At 40.1% G+C, this 17,963-nt stretch overlaps 1 protein-coding gene across 8 annotated transcripts in view; it reads right to left on the bottom strand.

The window, feature by feature from the left end:
- The window catches only part of LOC110502147 (tyrosine-protein phosphatase non-receptor type 4), a 109,401-nt gene that overhangs the window by 72,261 nt on the left and 19,177 nt on the right, over window positions 1–17,963 (bottom strand). For 4 of the 8 annotated variants that reach the window (XM_090216151.1, XM_090216154.1, XM_090216152.1 and 1 more), the window contains exons 2-3: window positions 6,243–6,293; window positions 5,660–5,814 (exon numbers count right to left, since the gene is read on the bottom strand). In XM_090216151.1, the coding sequence (XP_090072277.1) occupies window positions 5,660–5,797 (138 nt within the window). In that variant the 5' untranslated portion in view covers window positions 5,798–5,814; window positions 6,243–6,293. The remainder of the gene's footprint in view (window positions 1–5,659; window positions 5,815–6,242; window positions 6,294–17,963) is intronic. The other 4 variants (XM_036959300.2, XM_090216153.1, XM_036959301.2 and 1 more) reach the window with 1 other exon arrangement.

A 17,963-nucleotide genomic window follows, 5' to 3' on the forward strand; every position in this document is an offset into this window, starting at 1 on the left:
TCGATAAGCAGCATCAGTAAGAGTAGTAATACCGTTAAAGTACCGGATCGATAAGCAGCATCAGTAAGAGTAGTAATACCGTTAAAGTACCGGATCGATAAGCAGCATCAGTAAGAGTAGTAATACCGTTAAAGTACCGGATCGATAAGCAGCATCAGTAAGAGTAGTAATACCGTTAAAGTACCGGATCGATAAGCAGCATCAGTAAGAGTAGTAATACCGTTAAAGTACCGGATCGATAAGCAGCATCAGTAAGAGTAGTAATACCGTTAAAGTACCGGATCGATAAGCAGCATCAGTAAGAGTAGTAATACCGTTAAAGTACCGGATCGATAAGCAGCATCAGTAAGAGTAGTAATACCGTTAAAGTACCGGATCGATAAGCAGCATCAGTAAGAGTAGTAATACCGTTAAAGTACCGGATCGATAAGCAGCATCAGTAAGAGTAGTAATACCGTTAAAGTACCGGATCGATAAGCAGCATCAGTAAGAGTAGTAATACCGTTAAAGTACCGGATCGATAAGCAGCATCAGTAAGAGTAGTAATACCGTTAAAGTACCGGATCGATAAGCAGCATCAGTAAGAGTAGTAATACCGTTAAAGTACCGGATCGATAAGCAGCATCAGTAAGAGTAGTAATACCGTTAAAGTACCGGATCGATAAGCAGCATCAGTAAGAGTAGTAATACCGTTAAAGTACCGGATCGATAAGCAGCATCAGTAAGAGTAGTAATACCGTTAAAGTACCGGATCGATAAGCAGCATCAGTAAGAGTAGTAATACCGTTAAAGTACCGGATCGATAAGCAGCATCAGTAAGAGTAGTAATACCGTTAAAGTACCGGATCGATAAGCAGCATCAGTAAGAGTAGTAATACCGTTAAAGTACCGGATCGATAAGCAGCATCAGTAAGAGTAGTAATACCGTTAAAGTACCGGATCGATAAGCAGCATCAGTAAGAGTAGTAATACCGTTAAAGTACCGGATCGATAAGCAGCATCAGTAAGAGTAGTAATACCGTTAAAGTACCGGATCGATAAGCAGCATCAGTAAGAGTAGTAATACCGTTAAAGTACCGGATCGATAAGCAGCATCAGTAAGAGTAGTAATACCGTTAAAGTACCGGATCGATAAGCAGCATCAGTAAGAGTAGTAATACCGTTAAAGTACCGGATCGATAAGCAGCATCAGTAAGAGTAGTAATACCGTTAAAGTACCGGATCGATAAGCAGCATCAGTAAGAGTAGTAATACCGTTAAAGTACCGGATCGATAAGCAGCATCAGTAAGAGTAGTAATACCGTTAAAGTACCGGATCGATAAGCAGCATCAGTAAGAGTAGTAATACCGTTAAAGTACCGGATCGATAAGCAGCATCAGTAAGAGTAGTAATACCGTTAAAGTACCGGATCGATAAGCAGCATCAGTAAGAGTAGTAATACCGTTAAAGTACCGGATCGATAAGCAGCATCAGTAAGAGTAGTAATACCGTTAAAGTACCGGATCGATAAGCAGCATCAGTAAGAGTAGTAATACCGTTAAAGTACCGGATCGATAAGCAGCATCAGTAAGAGTAGTAATACCGTTAAAGTACCGGATCGATAAGCAGCATCAGTAAGAGTAGTAATACCGTTAAAGTACCGGATCGATAAGCAGCATCAGTAAGAGTAGTAATACCGCTAAAGTACCGGATCGATAAGCAGCATCAGTAAGAGTAGTAATACCGCTAAAGTACCGGATCGATAAGCAGCATCAGTAAGAGTAGTAATACCGTTAAAGTACCGGATCGATAAGCAGCATCAGTAAGAGTAGTAATACCGTTAAAGTACCGGATCGATAAGCAGCATCAGTAAGAGTAGTAATACCGTTAAAGTACCGGATCGATAAGCAGCATCAGTAAGAGTAGTAATACCGTTAAAGTACCGGATCGATAAGCAGCATCAGTAAGAGTAGTAATACCGTTAAAGTACCGGATCGATAAGCAGCATCAGTAAGAGTAGTAATACCGTTAAAGTACCGGATCGATAAGCAGCATCAGTAAGAGTAGTAATACCGTTAAAGTACCGGATCGATAAGCAGCATCAGTAAGAGTAGTAATACCGTTAAAGTACCGGATCGATAAGCAGCATCAGTAAGAGTAGTAATACCGTTAAAGTACCGGATCGATAACAGCATCAGTAAGAGTAGTAATACCGTTAAAGTACCGGATCGATAAGCAGCATCAGTAAGAGTAGTAATACCGTTAAAGTACCGGATCGATAAGCAGCATCAGTAAGAGTAGTAATACCGTTAAAATCTTATCCATCCCTACTCTGAACACTGATTTTTTGGCACATAGTGTGTGTGTGTGTGTGTAGCTAGAAAGACGTGCCTGTGAGCGAGTATATACTTGAATGGACAGCCCTTAGGGAAGCTACTATGTGAGAAAGAATGTCAGGCATTTCACAGTGAGGAGAGCTAGGGCTGTAGCCCTGGCCTCAACCCCCACCACCCTGCAGAGGACGGAAGGAACGGATGGGGGACATTTCCATCTTAGATTTGCAACATGTTGTGGTGTTACAGTCCTGGGTATCTCATAGGAGAAAGATAGCCCTGAAAGATCTACGACCCAAAGAGGAGTGTTGAACAATAGGGCTGCAGTAAATCCAACCGATTCCAATAGCTATTCTGGGACATGGCCATGTAGTGCTTTCGACATGGTTAAGAGTAACAGCCCGTGACAATGGATCAGGAGGAACATACAGTGCTTTCGACATGGTTAAGAGTAACAGCCCGTGACAATGGATCAGGAGGACCATACAGTGCTTTCGACATGGTTAAGAGTAACAGCCCGTGACAATGGATCAGGAGGAACATACAGTGCTTTCAGAAAGTAATCACACACCTTTTGCCACATTCTGTTGTGTTACAAAGTGGGATTAAACTAGATTTCCATGTTGTTGTGTTACAAAGTGGGATTAAACTAGATTTCCATGTTGTTGTGTTACAAAGTGGGATTAAACTAGATTTCATGTTGTTGTGTTACAAAGTAGGATTAAACTAGATTTCCATGTTGTTGTATTACAAAGTGGGATTAAACTAGATTTCATGTTGTTGTGTTACAAAGTAGGATTAAACTAGATTTCATGTTGTTGTGTTACAAAGTAGGATTAAACTAGATTTCATGTTGTTGTGTTACAAAGTGGGATTAAACTAGATTTCCATGTTGTTGTGTTACAAAATGGGATTAAACTAGATTTCCATGTTGTTGTGTTACAAAGTAGGATTAAACTAGATTTCATGTTGTTGTGTTACAAAGTAGGATTAAACTAGATTTCATGTTGTTGTGTTACAAAGTAGGATTAAACTAGATTTCATGTTGTTGTGTTACAAAGTAGGATTAAACTAGATTTCATGTTGTTGTGTTACAAAGTAGGATTAAACTAGATTTCATGATGTTGTGTTACAAAGTAGGATTAAACTAGATTTCATGATGTTGTGTTACAAAGTAGGATTAAACTAGATTTCATGATGTTGTGTTACAAAGTAGGATTAAACTAGATTTCATGTTGTTGTGTTACAAAGTAGGATTAAACTAGATTTCATGTTGTTGTGTTACAAAGTAGGATTAAACTAGATTTCATGTTGTTGTGTTACAAAGTAGGATTAAACTAGATTTCATGTTGTTGTGTTACAAAGTGGGATTAAACTAGATTTCATGTTGTTGTGTTACAAAGTAGGATTAAACTAGATTTCATGTTGTTGTGTTACAAAGTAGGATTAAACTAGATTTCATGTTGTTGTGTTACAAAGTAGGATTAAACTAGAATTCATGTTGTTGTGTTACAAAGTAGGATTAAACTAGATTTCATGTTGTTGTGTTACAAAGTAGGATTAAACTAGATTTCATGTTGTTGTGTTACAAAGTAGGATTAAACTAGATTTCATGCTGTGTTACAAAGTAGGATTAAACTAGATTTCATGTTGTTGTGTTACAAAGTGGGATTAAACTAGATTTCCATGTTGTTGTGTTACAAAGTGGGATTAAACTAGATTTCCATGTTGTGTTACAAAGTAGGATTAAACTAGATTTCATGTTGTTGTGTTACAAAGTAGGATTAAACTAGATTTCATGTTGTTGTGTTACAAAGTAGGATTAAACTAGATTTCATGTTGTGTTACAAAGTAGGATTAAACTAGATTTCATGTTGTTGTGTTACAAAGTAGGATTAAACTAGATTTCCATGTTGTTGTGTTACAAAGTAGGATTAAACTAAATGTCATGTTGTGTTACAAAGTAGGATTAAACTAGATTTCATGTTGTTGTGTTACAAAGTAGGATTAAACTAGATTTCCATGTTGTTGTGTTACAAAGTGGGATTAAACTAGATTTCATGTTGTTGTGTTACAAAGTAGGATTAAACTAGATTTCCATGTTGTTGTGTTACAAAGTAGGATTAAACTAGATTTCATGATGTTGTGTTACAAAGTAGGATTAAACTAGATTTCATGTTGTTGTGTTACAAAGTAGGATTAAACTAGATTTCATGTTGTTGTGTTACAAAGTAGGATTAAACTAGATTTCATGTTGTTGTGTTACAAAGTGGGATTAAACTAGATTTCCATGTTGTTGTATTACAAAGTGGGATTAAACTAGATTTCCATGTTGTTGTGTTACAAAGTGGGATTAAACTAGATTTCATGTTGTTGTGTTACAAAGTAGGATTAAACTAGATTTAATGTTGTTGTGTTACAAAGTAGGATTAAACTAGATTTCCATGTTGTTGTGTTACAAAGTGGGATTAAACTAGATTTCCATGTTGTTGTGTTACAAAGTGGGATTAAACTAGATTTCATGTTGTTGTGTTACAAAGTAGGATTAAACTAGATTTCCATGTTGTTGTGTTACAAAGTAGGATTAAACTAGATTTCCATGTTGTTGTGTTACAAAGTAGGATTAAACTAGATTTCCATGTTGTTGTGTTACAAAGTAGGATTAAACTAGATTTCATGTTGTTGTGTTACAAAGTGGGATTAAACTAGATTTCATGTTGTTGTATTACAAAGTGGGATTAAACTAGATTTCATGTTGTTGTGTTACAAAGTGGGATTAAACTAGATTTCATGTTGTTGTGTTACAAAGTAGGATTAAACTAGATGTCATTTTTTGTCAACAATCAAAAAAAAAACACAAAAAAAACAACTCTTAATGTCAAAGTGGAAGAAAAATTCTAACATTTGTAAAAAAAAAATAATAAAAAACAATATTATATTGAATACAATAACAATATTGTATTCAACCCTCTGAGTCAATGCATGTTAAATAACCCTTTCCAGTGATTACAGAGATGAGGGACTCATAACAAATCACATTAAACACTGTTATTGCACACAGAGTGAGTGCATGCAACTTATTATGCGACTAGTTAAGAAAATTTGTACTCGTATTGTACTTGTATTATACGCGTATTGTACTCGTATTTGCCGTAACTACGGGGTTGAACATTTATTGACTCATCACTAGGGCTGTGGCGGTCACGAAATTGTCAGCCGGTGATTGTCAAGCAAATAACTGTCGGTCTCATGGTAATTTACCGTTAATTAACATAAACACATTTAGCATCTCATGGCTTCCACACATATACTTTTAAAAAAGGGCTTGTTATGTTGTGATACTTACATTAACTTTGAAGGATTGGACAGTGTTGTCCAATAGAAGAATGTTGCAGCCAACCTCAGTGTGCTGCCTGTCGCGTGCCAGCTCCGACGCCCGGACATTGTAAGATCTGCCAGCAGGCAACTGGAAGCGTGCGGTCATTACGGTCCAACCAGGGTCTGCAACACAGAAAGGAGACTGACCGTAACAACCTGGCCAATGACAGATCTCTGTAGAGATGATGTGTCAAATCTTTTCAAGTCAGTCTGGCAACGCTCATACAGAATAATGGTTCTGAAATGTATTCTTCTGGAAATAAAACATTTATAGGAGTTAAAAGGCCCACTGTAGTCCAAAACATTATTTTTCTGTGTTTTATATGTATTTCTACACTGAGGTGGGAAGGCAGTAAATTAGTTAAAAGACCAATAAGAGGGAGAATGCCAAAACACTCTGCCAATAGCAGCTAGTTTTCAGGTTTCCCCTCCCAACTCAGGCCACTTCCGGACACTCCTAGCAAAATTCATGCAATAAAATTGTCCTTTGCAAAGAAGCTATTTTTATTTTGACCGTTTTAATTGAAAACAAATCACAGTAAGGTACTTACATTGCTACCCAGAAATGATTTGATTTGGAGATAAAAACGACATCATTGGACCTTTAAAAGGGCAGAAAGCTTTAGGTCAGAATCAAATCAAATGTTATTTGTCACATGCTATGAATACAACAGGTGAAATACAACCTTACAGTGAAATGCTGACTCACAAGCCCTTAACCAACAATGCAGTTATAAGAAAATATGGGCCAATGTGCCGCCCTATGGGACTCCCAATCACGGCCAGATGTGATACAGCCTGGAGTTGAACCAGGGACTGTAGTGATGCCTCTTGCACTGAGATGCAGTGCCTTAGACCACCGCGCCACTCGGGAAACAAATTAACATGTGTACCTTGTTAAAAGTTCATTTCTGGAATTGAATGCATTTGAGCCAATCAGTTGTGTTGTGACAAGGTAAGGGTGGTATACAGAAGATAGCCCTATTTGGTACAAGAGCAAGTCCATATTATGGCAAGAACAGCTCAGATAAGCAAAGAGAAATGACAGTCCATCATTACTTTAAGACATGAAGGTCAGTCAATCCAGGAACACTTCCGACATTTCAAGAACTTTAAAAGTTTCTTCAAGTGCAGTCGCAAAAACTATCAAGCGCTATGATGAAACTGGCTTTCATGAGGACCACCACAGGAAAGGAAGACCCAGAGTTACCTCTGCTGCAGAGGATAAGTTCATTAGAGATACCTGTCTCTCATGAGGAAGGAAAGGAAGACCCAGAGTTACCTGCTGCAGAGGATAAGATCATTAGAGTTACCTGTCTCTCATGAGGAAGGAAAGGAAGACCCAGAGTTACCTCTGCTGCAGAGGATAAGTTCATTAGAGTTACCTGTCTCTCATGAGGAAGGAAAGGAAGACCCAGAGTTACCTGCTGCAGAGGATAAGATCATTAGAACGCTGCAGCCCAAATAAATACCTCAAGTTCAAGTAACAGACATCTCAACATCAACTGTTCAGACTGCGTGAATCAGGCCTTCATGGTAGAATTGCTGCAAAGAAACCACTACTAAAGGACACCAATAGAAAGATACTTTCTTGGGACAAGAAACACGAGCAATGGAAATTTAGACCATTGGAAATCTGTCCTTAGTGGTTCCTACCCCCATGTCTTTGAGAGACGCAGAGTATGTGAACAGATGATCTCCACATGTGTGGTTCCCACCGTGAAGCATGGAGGAGGTGGTGTGATGGTGCTTTGCTGGTGACATTGATTTATTTAGTATTCAAGGCACACTTAACCAGCATGGCTACCACAGCATTCTGCAGCGATACACCATCCCATCTGGTTTGCGCTTAGTGGGACTATCATTTGTTTCTCAACAGGACAATGACCTAAAACACCTCCAGGCTGTGTAAGGGCTATTTTACCAAGAAGGAGAGTGATGGAGTGCTGCATCAGATGACCTGGCCTCCACAACCACCCAACCTCAAACCAATTGAGATGGTTTGGGATGAGTTGGACCGCAGAGTGAAGGAAAATCAGCCAACAAGTGCACAGCATATGTGGGAACTCTTTCAAGACTGTTGGAAAGCCTTCCAGGTGAAGCAGGTTGAGAGAATGCCAAGAGTGTGCAAAGCTGTCATCAAGGCAAAGGGTGGATATTTGAAGAATCTCAAATATAAAATACATTTTGATTTGTTTAATACTTTTTTGGTTACTACATGATTCCATTGGTGTTATTTTATAGTTTTGATGTCTTCACTACTATTCTACAATGTAGAACATAGTAAAAAAATAAAGAAAAACCCCTTGAATAAGTAGGTGTGTCCAAACTTTTGACTGGTACTGTATGTTCACTTGCACTTGTTAATATTTATCTAGAATCCGCTAGTAATTTGCTAGCATTTTTTAACATTATGTATTTTTATCTTTGGAAAGAAATAACGCCCTTTGTGTGCACTGCCGGTGACACACATACCCCGGTACGGTACAGGAACGGTAATTAAATCTGGATAACGGCCAACCCTACTATACAGTACTATTGACATCAGCACTCAGCTAACAAACTTGCACATCCAGAAGGGGCAACAAGTGCTCCATCTGACAAGAATGAAAATTAATGGGGAGTACAGACAAACCTACATGCTGACTGGGGAGAACATAATTCCATGTTAACTCCCTGATTGAATCCACACACACACACAAACACACACGTTGGTAAAGCCCCGTCTTCACATCGTCACCCCTCTAGGGATCGGCTACATTACCTAAGCTATGGAGGTCACGCCCCTTCAGTTTAAACCTGATGAATCCATATGGAAGGCTTTCTGTGCCTTTTTGAAGAGTTTTCACAAAACATCACAGGCCTCGCAAATGAAGAACGGCAGAAGATGGCCTGTGTGTGCAGAAGTGCTGAGTTGAACAGAGACATAGCAGGGGACCCCAGGGACGAATTCCAGCGTGCTGTGCAGAGTCACAGCAGTACTTATTCCATGAACACACACAGCCTTCTACCCTGCTGTACTTAGTCATTCTGGTAATGTAAACTCTCACACAAAGAGGTACAAGTAAACCAACTCGCCCATATTAAGAGCACATTGTCCAGTCGTCCTACTACTCTGAGGTGTCTTTAGCCTGTCATATGGAGGTTCTGAGAATTGTACACAAGTACACGAGACCGGCTACAGTACGTGGAAAAAGATTAGTGACTTAAGAAAGGCCTTGGGGATGACATATTACGGCTCACGAGTCACGCATTTAGTATGGAATGAGCAGCATGCGATATGATACATATTGTATGGAATGAGCAGCATGTGATATGATACATATTGTATGGAATGAGCAGCATGTGATATGATACATATTGTATGGAATGAGCAGCATGTGATATGATACATATTGTATGGAATGAGCAGCATGTGATATGATACATATTGTATGGAATGAGCAGCATGTGATATGATACATATTGTATGGAATGAGCAGCATGCGATATGATACATATTGTATGGAATGAGCAGCATGCGATATGATACATATTGTATGGAATGAGCAGCATGCGATATGATACATATTGTATGGAATGAGCAGCATGCGATATGATACATATTGTATGGAATGAGCAGCATGTGATATGATACATATTGTATGGAATGAGCAGTATGTGATATGATACATATTGTATGGAATGAGCAGCATGCGATATGATACATATTGTATGGAATGAGCAGCATGCGATATGATACATATAGTATGGAATGAGCAGCATGTGATATGATACATATTGTATGGAATGAGCAGCATGTGATATGATACATATTGTATGGAATGAGCAGCATGTGATATGATACATATTGTATGGAATGAGCAGCATGCGATATGATACATATTGTATGGAATGAGCAGCATGCGATATGATACATATTGTATGGAATGAGCAGCATGCGATATGATACATATTGTATGGAATGAGCAGCATGCGATATGATACATATTGTATGGAATGAGCAGCATGCGATATGATACATATTGTATGGAATGAGCAGCATGCGATATGATACATATTGTATGGAATGAGCAGCATGTGATATGATACATATTGTATGGAATGAGCAGCATGTGATATGATACATATTGTATGGAATGAGCAGCATGCGATATGATACATATAGTATGGAATGAGCAGCATGTGATATGATACATATTGTATGGAATGAGCAGCATGCGATATGATACATATTGTATGGAATGAGCAGCATGCGATATGATACATATTGTATGGAATGAACAGCATGCGATATGATACATATTGTATGGAATGAGCAGCATGTGATATGATACATATTGTATGGAATGAGCAGCATGTGATATGATACATATTGTATGGAATGAGCAGCATGTGATATGATACATATTGTATGGAATGAGCAGCATGTGATATGATACATATTGTATGGAATGAGCAGCATGTGATATGATACATATTGTATGGAATGAGCAGCATGCGATATGATACATATAGTATGGAATGAGCAGCATGCGATATGATACATATTGTATGGAATGAGCAGCATGCGATATGATACATATTGTATGGAATGAGCAGCATGTGATATGATACATATTGTATGGAATGAGCAGCATGTGATATGATACATATTGTATGGAATGAGCAGCATGTGATATGATACATATTGTATGGAATGAGCAGCATGTGATATGATACATATTGTATGGAATGAGCAGCATGTGATATGATACATATTGTATGGAATGAGCAGCATGTGATATGATACATATTGTATGGAATGAGCAGTATGTGATATGATACATATTGTATGGAATGAGCAGCATGTGATATGATACATATTGTATGGAATGAGCAGCATGCGATATGATACATATTGTATGGAATGAGCAGCATGTGATATGATACATATTGTATGGAATGAGCAGCATGCGATATGATACATATTGTATGGAATGAGCAGCATGCGATATGATACATATTGTATGGAATGAGCAGCATGCGATATGATACATATTGTATGGAACGAGCAGCATGTGATATGATACATATTGTATGGAATGAGCAGCATGTGATATGATACATATTGTATGGAATGAGCAGCATGTGATATGATACATATTGTATGGAATGAGCAGCATGTGATATGATACATATTGTATGGAATGAGCAGCATGCGATATGATACATATTGTATGGAATGAACAGCATGTGATATGATACATATTGTATGGAATGAGCAGCATGTGATATGATACATATTGTATGGAATGAGCAGCATGTGATATGATACATATAGTATGGAATGAGCAGCATGTGATATGATACATATAGTATGGAATGAGCAGCATGCGATATGATACATATTGTATGGAATGAGCAGCATGTGATATGATACATATTGTATGGAATGAGCAGCATGTGATATGATACATATTGTATGGAATGAGCAGCATGTGATATGATACATATTGTATGGAATGAGCAGCATGTGATATGATACATATTGTATGGAATGAGCAGCATGCGATATGATACATATTGTATGGAATGAGCAGCATGTGATATGATACATATTGTATGGAATGAGCAGCATGTGATATGATACATATTGTATGGAATGAGCAGCATGTGATATGATACATATTGTATGGAATGAGCAGCATGTGATATGAAACATATTGTATGGAATGAGCAGCATGTGATATGATACATATTGTATGGAATGAGCAGTATGTGATACATATGTACATAATAATATGGGCTCGGGTGGCAAAGGTCAAGTCATGCATCCTCCAAAACATGACCTGCCAAACCACGCTTTGTAACACCCGCCCGGAGCAATGTGCCAGAGGAAACATCGTTCACCTGACAACCGGGGTCAGCCTGCAGGCGCCCTGCCCGCCACAAGGAGTCGCTAGATCGCAATGAGACAAGTAAACCCCCCCCTGGCCAAACCCTAACCCGGAGGAGGCTGGGACAATTGTGCACCACCCTATGGGACTCCCGATCACAGCCAGTTGTGATACAGCCCGGGATCAAACCCGGGTCTGTAGTGACACCTCTAGCACTGCAATGCAGTGAGGCCCGAATGGTTTCATTTATAAATCTAAAGCTGTGTGTGTACTATGATGCTGTTCACTGATGCTCAACATGTGAGGCGCCACAGCTGAGGCTTGTCTTCTCCCATCCCAATGAGAGGAGGACAAAGCAAAGCCCAGTGAGTTGGCGCTCCGTCAGGCAACAGGAGGCCGGCCGCTCAGGCCTCTGCTCCTCTCCTCTCCTCTCCCGGCATGGAGAACGCTCCGGAAGCGTACTTCCATTATTGCTTACTCCAGTAAGCAAAGCTTCCAAACACTGGGCCTGGGCTCCCGTGTGTGTGTGTGTGTGTAGCAGGCCTCTTGACCCCAGTGCTTCCCTTACCGGTAGGCTCCGGTGCACTCGGCTTATTACAAACACAGACAGCCCAGCAGCCTTTCTGTCTCCCATCCTCCCCTCTACGTACCAGTCCTTCCCCCTCACCCCTCTGCCTCTCTACTATCAACAGGATATTAGAAAAGCCCAGAAGAATCTCAGGAGATCTCTCTTTCCTGCTCCAGCAAGGTGCTGTAGTGCAGTTTACACTGGCCGCAGAGAAACAGGTGATCACAGATTTAGAGATGAGAGCGTCTTCATCTTCATGTGAGCTGATAGGGAAAGACGTCTGGTGAGCGCTGCCAACAGAGCCCTGCATATTTTTTTTTTTAAAGTGAAGTAGCTAGCTTTCACGAGGCACCTACTTGGCAAAGCACAGGGATCAGAAGCAGTGAGTCAATCATCAGACAGCAGCTACAGTAGAAAAGGAGGAGTCACTATGGGGAATCCCCACTGAGATCCACCCAGGTCGACAGCTAGCGTGACAACTCAGGCACAACAATACAACTAAGAACAGAGAGGCTTGTTTTAGGAAACAAAAACAGGAGAGACGACGGTTCATAGCTCGAACAGTAGAAGAAAAAGCAACACTACAGGTTTGCTGTACTAGTATCTAGGACAGCACATATAAATGGACAGAACACACAGAAGAGAGGGGAAAAAAAGAATGCTTATTTTTTTAAGAGGGTGTGTTTAGGGGTTGTGGGTAGCTCAAATGACTCTGTACCGGTACCCACCTGTTTATTGCCCCACTATTGTTATTTACTGCTGCTCTTTAATTATTTGTAATTCTTATCTTTTACTTTTACTTTTTTTAACCAACTGCATTGTTGGTTAAGCGCTTGTGAGTCAGCATTTCACTGTAAGGTTGTATTTCACCTGTTGAATTCGGAGCATGTGACAAATAACATTTGATTTGATTCTGACCTAAAGCTTTCTGCCCTTTTAAAGGTCCAATGATGTCGTTTTTATCTCCAAATCAAATCATTTCTGGGTAACAATGTAAGTACCTTACTGAGATTTGTTTTCAATTAAAACGGTCAAATTAAAAATAGCTTCTTTGCAAAGGACAATTTTATTGCATGAATTTTGATAGGAGTGTCCGGAAGTGGCCTGAGTTGGGAGGGGAAACCTGAAAACTAGCTGCTATTGGCAGAGTGTTTTGGCATTCTCCCTCTTATTGGTCTTTTAACTAATTTACTGCCTTGTGTTATTCCCACATCAGTGTATAAATACATATACAACACAGAAAAATCATGTTTTGGACTGCAATGGGCCTTTTAAATCCTGTACATGTTTTATTTCCAGAAGAATACATTTCAGAACCGTTATTCTGTATGAGCGTTGCCAGACTGACTTGAAAAGATTTGACACATCATCTCTACAGCGACCATGCCGTGTCTGTAGAGCAGCAATGCCTCCGTCTCTGTAAAAGACACTCTCCATGTCCTAACTCTACCACAAACCTTCCTGGACTAGGCTGACACACTCTTCCCCTGGCTGCAAATCCAATGAAGGATCACTGACTGATGTCTCTCACACAATGTCTGTCCAATACATATGTTAGGCTTATTCTCTAGGCGGATGTAAGCACCATTCAACACCAGCTGCATCAAAAATTGGAGAGATCACCGTTACGCTTCATTTAATATGAGCAAAGAGATGGGCTAGATAAAGACTGAGCATACGAATGTGGTGAAGAACGACAACACAAACTCCAGGTCGCAATTTGTTTCCTGCTCATTGTTTCTGAGGACGTTCGCTGTTGCACTATTGACCTTGAACATTTTGAACCGCCATCATCACATATCATATTGAATGGAAACAAAAAATTATCCCATTGGAGTCTACTGAAGACCTGTCTAAAATGGTTCATTCATCTATGAGAATAAGATCAGTGAAGAGACAATGACAGACCATAAAGCTACAATAAATCAATTTGTTATTTACAGCACTAGTCAAACGTCTGGACACACCTACTCATTCAAGGGTTTTTCTTTATTTGTACTATTTTCTACATTGTAGAATAATAGTGAAGAAATCAAAACTATAAAATAACACATATGGAATCATGTAGTAACCAAAAAAAAAAAAGTGTTAAACAAATCAAAATGTATTTTAAATGTGAGATTCTTCAAATAGCCACCCTTTGCATTTTCTCCACCAACTTCATGAGGTAGTGCATTTCAACTAACAGGTGTGCCTTGTTAAAAATTCATTTGTGGGATTTCTTTCTTTCTTAATGCATTTCAGCCAATCAGTTGTGTTGTGACAAGGTAAGGGTGGTATTCAGAAGAGAGCCCTATTTGGTAAAAGACCAAGTCCATATTGTGGCAAGAGCAACTCAATTAAGCAAAGAGAAATGACAATCAATTAGTACTTTAAGACATGAGGGTCAGTCAATCCAACATTTCGAAAGTTTCTTCATGTGCAGTCTAAAAAACCATCAAGCACTATGATGAAACTGTCTCTCATGAGGACCACCACAGGAAAGGAAGACCCAGAGTTACCTCTGCTGCAGAGGATAAGTTCATTAGAGTTACCAGACTCAGAAATCACAGCCCAAATAAATGTTTCAGAGTTCAAGTAAAAGACACGGTGGTTCCCACCGGTGAAGCATGGAGGAGGTGGCGTGATGGTGCTTTGCTGGTGACACTGTCTGTGATTTATTTAGAATTCAAAGCACACTTAACCAGCATGGCTACCACAGCATTCTGCAGCGATACGTCATCCCACCTGGTTTGCGCTTAGTGGGACTATAATTTGTTTTTCAACAAGACAATGACCAATGTGTTATTTAATAGTTTGAGGTCTTCACTATTGTTCTACAATACCAAAAATATTACAAATAAAGAAAAACTCTTGAATGAGTAGGTATGTCCAAACTTTTGACTGGTATTGTAAATCAAAATCAAATCAAATTTTTTTGCATCCCTGTTCTTGAGCATTTCTCATTTGCTAAAATAATCCAGCCTTCTGACAGGTGTGGCATATAAAGAAGCTGATTAAACAGCATGATCATTACACAGGTGCACCTTGTGCTGGGGACAATTAAAGGAGTCACTACAGATCCGTGTTCATTGTGGTGCCATTCATCCTCCGCCATCACCTCATGCTTCACCATGATAACGCAAGGTCAGCCCCACGTCACAAGGACCTGGACACAATTCCTGGAACCTGAAAATGTCCCAGTTCTTCCATGGCCTGCATACTGACTAGACATTCCACCCATTTAGCATATTTGGGATGCTCTGGATTGAGGTTTACGACAGCGTGTTCCAGTTCCGGACAATATCCAGCAACTTCGCATAGAAGAAGAGTGCGACAACATTCTCCAGACCATAGTCGACAGCCTGTTCAACTCCATGTGAAGGAGATGTATCGCGCTGCATAAGGCAAAGGGTGGTCACACCGGATAGTGACTGGTTTTCTGATCCACGCCCCTACCTTTTTTATGGTATCTGTGGCCAAAATGCATATCTGTATTCCCAGTCATGTGAAATCCATAGATTAGGGCCTAATGAACTTATTTCAACTGACTGATTTCCTTATAGGAACTGTAACTCAGTAAAATCTTTGTTCGGGTCAGGGCACTGGGTGGAGGCCAGCTAGTGGTGACTATTTAAACAGTCTGATGGCTCCCAGAGAGCAAGTACTATTTGTCCCGGACAGCCATCATCTCAGACCCTCAAAAAAAATATATACATTTCATACAATCCCATAAATAGCACTTCTTGAGTTGTGCTGTGCTCTCCCATCTCTCTTCCATCCCCTCCTTTCCCCCTTCTATTTTCCTGCTCCTACTGTGGGGAAATGTTTTGTGTGTATGCCCTTTTCTCTTTCAGCCTCCACTCTGCCTGTCACTCCCGAGCAAGACCATTATGCAAATTGCAATAATCAACTCCTTGGAGAAACCATTCATTCTCTCAAGGCCATTCATAGCTGAGTGGCCAGCGGCCCACAGGGGGTGGAGGCTGGGGGATAGTGTTGGGGGGGATGCAGTTTACAACCGAGGCTTTCACACAAGAGAGAGTTTCAGTCCTTTCCTAGAACATCAAGTTTAACGTATTCTGAGCACACAAACAGTGCTCAAAAGGTCAGCTAGATGAGACGAGCAGAGCGGCGGCCATAGACGTGGTAAAGGAGTCAACGGAACAACAGATTGAATGTGCACCAACAAATCTGATCTAAAAAATGGGGATGATGTATTGTATTGTAACAGGTCCACAATGTGGTTACTTAAGTCCGATGTGGATAAATGTGGATGTTTTAGCTGCATAACATGTAGAACTTGTCCCTTTTCAGGTTTAGAAGTAGTGACTGCTAAATGCTAACTCCCGTTCGTATAAGATGGTTAGCATAGCTAGCATACAGAAATCGGTGGTGGTATTCAACGTCATTGTGAACTGTAATGCAGTTTATTGGTAACGATGACATGAACATGTATTCGGGTTGACATTCATACAAGCATTACACTCTGATTTTTACCTCAACATAGTGTGAAATACACATTAACAATAGCCTAAATGTAGGGTAATTTAGCTCGTTGGCAATAAGGAGACTCGGTTTCTTTCCCCCACGAGTTCTCATGGTATTTCCATTAGTGATGCACCGATATGACAGTTTTGGCCGATATCCAATATTTTCCTTGCCAAAAAAACCTATACCGATAACCAATATTTTAGCTGCGTTTTAAGCATCCTAGTACAGTTAAATAGTTAACACACACATGAACGCAGTGGTCTAAGGCACTGCATCTCAGTGCAAGAGGTGTCACTACAGTGCCCGTCCTTGGACACTGTGCTATCTAACCTCCAAACGAGCTTCAATGCCATACAACACTCCTTCCGTGGCCTCCAACTGCTCTTAAACGCTAGTAAAACCAAATGCATGCTTTTCAACCGTTCGCTGCCTGCACCCGCACGCCTGACCAACATCACCACCCTGGATGGTTCCGACCTTGAATATGTGGACATCTATAAGTACCTAGGTGTCTGGCTAGACTGCAAACTCTCCTTCCAGACTCGTATCAAACATCTCCAATCGAAAATCAAATCAAGAATCGGCTTTCTATTCCGCAACAAAGCCTCCTTCACTCACGCCGCCAAACTTACCCTAGTAAAACTGACTATCCTACCGATCCTCGACTTCGGCGATGTCATCTACAAAATTACTTCCAACACTCTACTCAGCAAACTGGATGCAGTTTATCACAGTGCCATCCGTTTTGTCACTAAAGCACCTTATACCACCCACCACTGCAACTTGTATGCTCTAGTCGGCTGGCCCTCGCTACATATTCGTCGCCAGACCCACTGGCTCCAGGTCATCTACAAGTCCATGCTAGGTAAAGCTCCGCCTTATCTCAGTTCACTGGTCACGATGGCAACACCCATCCGTAGCACACGCTCCAGCAGGTGTATCTCACTGATCATCCCTAAAGCCAACACCTCATTCGGCCGCCTTTCGTTCCAGTTCTCTGCTGCCTGTGACTGAATTGCAAAAATCGCTGAAGTTGGAGACTTATCTCCCTCACCAACTTCAAACATCTGCTATCTGAGCAGTTAACCGATCGCTACAGCTGTACATAGTCTATCGGTAAATAGCCCACCCATTTTTACCTACCTCATCCCCATACTGTTTTTATTTATTTACTTTTCTGCTCTTTTGCACACCAATATCTCTACCTGTACATGACCATCTGATCATTTATCACTCCAGTGTTATTATCCTGCAAAATTGTAATTATTCGCCTACCTCCTCATGCCTTTTGCACACAATGTATATAGACTCCCCTTTTTTTTCTACTGTGTTATTGACTTGTTAATTGTTTA

The sequence above is a fragment of the Oncorhynchus mykiss genome, chromosome 22, assembly GCF_057628025.1.
Source record: "Oncorhynchus mykiss isolate SJ-2025 chromosome 22, ASM5762802v1, whole genome shotgun sequence".
NCBI lineage: Eukaryota > Metazoa > Chordata > Actinopteri > Salmoniformes > Salmonidae > Oncorhynchus > Oncorhynchus mykiss.